Genomic DNA, 2,935 nt, shown 5'->3' with positions numbered 1-2,935 from the left:
AAACTACTCTCTCAAGTCCAAAGATATCTAATGGACATTGGATTTTTTAACTTGCTCTCCAATGAAATTTGAACATTACTGAATCATACATGGGGATGATATCCAAATCCAAATGGACCTTATCCAAGCATAGCCAAAACAACAAATAGTATCCAATTAGATTTTGGATGATCCAAATCCGCTGCTAGGTCTACAAGCAAATATCCAAGCTTTCTTTCTGACAGAGCATCAGGATCACCTTTTTTTTCCTTCCTTTCTTTCTTTTTTTGCTATCTACACGATACAATGTGTGATACGTTCGCAAAGAACAAAATTCAGGAACAGATAGGCTAAACCTTTCCCCAAAAAAATCTTACGCTATTATTCTCCTTTTAACGATGCTGATACATGGTTCCACCAGAAACTATGCCTCTACAAGTCCTTTGCTGCGTGCTTTCTTCTTCCCACCTTTTGCTGCTTTTGAACTTGCTTGGGCATCCTCTTCCATCTTGGTTTCTATCCTTGCAAACACTGGCTTTGGCTCCAACATTACCTGGCCTGCTTTAAGGCCTCCCCATTTCGTATCCTCCTAATGAAATAGCTGAAAATGATTACATGGTCTGGAAAATATTGAGGCAGATTCATAAAAGATTGAAGACTGCATTTTCCTGATGATGCCTGATTGTATTGTTGAGGATGAACATGTATAAATAAGAATGGAATCATACAGCACGTCTGTGATATAAGAACATACCCATCTCAACACCCTAAACTGGTCTTCTGTGAAACCAAGCTGTGTGTAAATCCTCAGAGAAAGGCTTGGAGTGATAGGAGATAGTGCGATTGCAATTATCCTCATTGTCTCTAAAATAAGTACAAGATCCTATAGAAAAGTTGAGACAGATTAAGCCATGTAGTCATATCACAAAAGTACAGACGCGGAGTGCAATTCCTCTAGAATGTGTATCATAGCTTGCCAAACAACATCTGAAATAACAATCATTTATGGTTCCATCCAAATATTTCACAACAATGGAACAAGTTTTGTAGAGAGTTAATAAGTAGCTTCATGCATCATATACATCAGATACCATTAGATAAATCATTGACCATTTAAAAAGGCCTTAAGATATATTGTGGCACATATAAGATTCATTGCTGATGTTCGATATCACAGAGAGTATACTAGTAATGGTGAAATCAGAGCTAGGATGCTGTCAGAACAGTCAGATGTATAACAACAATAGTATTTTGAGGCTCCAAGGGACACCACTTTCATAAGCTACAAACTGACTAGATGTTTTGACTTTTCAAATTCGAATTTTCAGCATTTAAGATTTGGCAAATTCAGCTGAAACATAGGTGAAAAGGTGAGAGTAAAAAATAGTTTGTACATGTTTACCTTTGCAGCCTTTTCAGCACTCTCACCCCCTTGCTTGAAACAGGACCATGGTGCTTGCTCATCGATGTACAAGTTTCCAAGGTTACCAATCTCTAGAATAGTTTCACATGCTGATGACAGCAAAAGATTTTCATACTGGTGTTTTGCATTGTCCACCTGTAAAAACAATTTCACGGTGATTCGAACAGAGACACAACAGGGCATGTGAATGTGTGGTACTTCTTAGGCAGACCATCATCGTTTCATGAGTTCAAACTACAGATGGACCCACCACATCATCGACAACACTTGTGACAGAGTAAAAAACAAATTCACTATTGTAGACCTTATATTTTCTAAGTCTTTAAATCTTTATACAGTTGGTTATATACATACTAGACTACCGGTTCAATCACAAACTCGTGGTTTATAATTAAATCTTTTATCCTCCACTCCTCAGTTTAAAAGGTACCATGAAAACCTACCTACCAGGTTTTCTATGTTATCTCTGAACAAACTTCCATCTGCAGCAGCAATTGAATCAAAAGCTAGTTTGGATTTACAATTCTGTTTTAGTAGCCCAAGTGTACGATTAAGGAGGTTTCCTGTTCAAGTGAGTAAGTGAGATCATTATTAACACGTAAAGATGCATAGGTAACACAAACAAGGAGCACCAAGTGAAGAAAGAAGGCAAATGACATAACAATTTCAGCACACATGAAAAGTATATACATGTTTCAGAAACAAAGGTAATTTAAGTAGAAATACCAATTGTATTAGCAAGATGAGCATTGACTATATTGATAAAGCGTTCTTCTGAATAGTCCCCATCATTGCCCAATTCTACTTCCCGCAAGAGGAAGTACCTAACAGCATCAGCGCCAAATCTTTCTACCAGATCTTTTGGTTCAAGTGTGTTGCCTAATGACTTACCCATCTTCATGCCATCCTAGAATTTTCAAAATAGAAGCCATTGGTGCATGAAATAAAAGTGACTTGCTGAGATAAAACATAAAAGGTGACTGGGAATCTAGATACTTTTTTTTACTTATGGTAGAGTGCTATACTGTCATCAGGGCTCTATAAGTGGAAACAAGTACAATTGTAAATAAGTAAGATCACCTTTGTCAAGAATCCATGACCAAAAACTATATCAGGAACACTTAAACCTGCTGACATTAACATGGCTGGCCAATAAACTGCATGAAACCGTAATATGTCCTGAGACACACGCACAAAAAGTCATGTAGATATGTGCCTCTGCATCTCTGTTCATGCAGAAAGCCGGGCATGGTTATTTGGTTAGAAACAAACATTGTTGTACAGGCAAATCATTGAGCACGCGGTGTAAAGCATCCATGAGTGAGGCATTCATTAGTAGAAGATGGGATCAAAGAGAAATAAGCACCATGGTGTCCACTGTTGGTGGACCACGTCGCGGCGGAGGCGCTATGCCGCGCTGCGCGGTCCGGCGGGGGCCGCGGGAGGACTAAGGACAGCCAGGTCGGTGCTCCGGCACGGCCGTCGGAGGGCACAGGCGGGTCCGCATTCTGGTGGGGTCGCGGGCCAGCGGCG

General features: G+C 39.7%; 1 protein-coding gene across 1 annotated transcript; it reads right to left on the bottom strand.

Moving 5' to 3' along the window:
• Nucleotides 1-403: 403 nt before the first annotated feature.
• On the bottom strand, nucleotides 404-2,720 carry LOC136543525 (methionine--tRNA ligase, chloroplastic/mitochondrial-like). Its single transcript, XM_066535948.1, has 7 exons — nucleotides 2,685-2,720; nucleotides 2,483-2,581; nucleotides 2,129-2,309; nucleotides 1,850-1,965; nucleotides 1,382-1,537; nucleotides 734-862; nucleotides 404-568 (listed from the first exon to the last, which is right to left on the bottom strand). The coding sequence occupies exons 1-7, from the start codon at nucleotides 2,718-2,720 to the stop codon at nucleotides 404-406; spliced, it is 882 nt and encodes a 293-aa protein (XP_066392045.1).
• Between the last annotated feature and the right edge of the window lie 215 nt (nucleotides 2,721-2,935).

The sequence above is a fragment of the Miscanthus floridulus genome, chromosome 3 (assembly GCF_019320115.1).
Source record: "Miscanthus floridulus cultivar M001 chromosome 3, ASM1932011v1, whole genome shotgun sequence".
NCBI classification, from domain to species: Eukaryota; Viridiplantae; Streptophyta; class Magnoliopsida; order Poales; family Poaceae; genus Miscanthus; species Miscanthus floridulus.
This window is presented reverse-complemented; position numbering and strand designations above follow the sequence as displayed.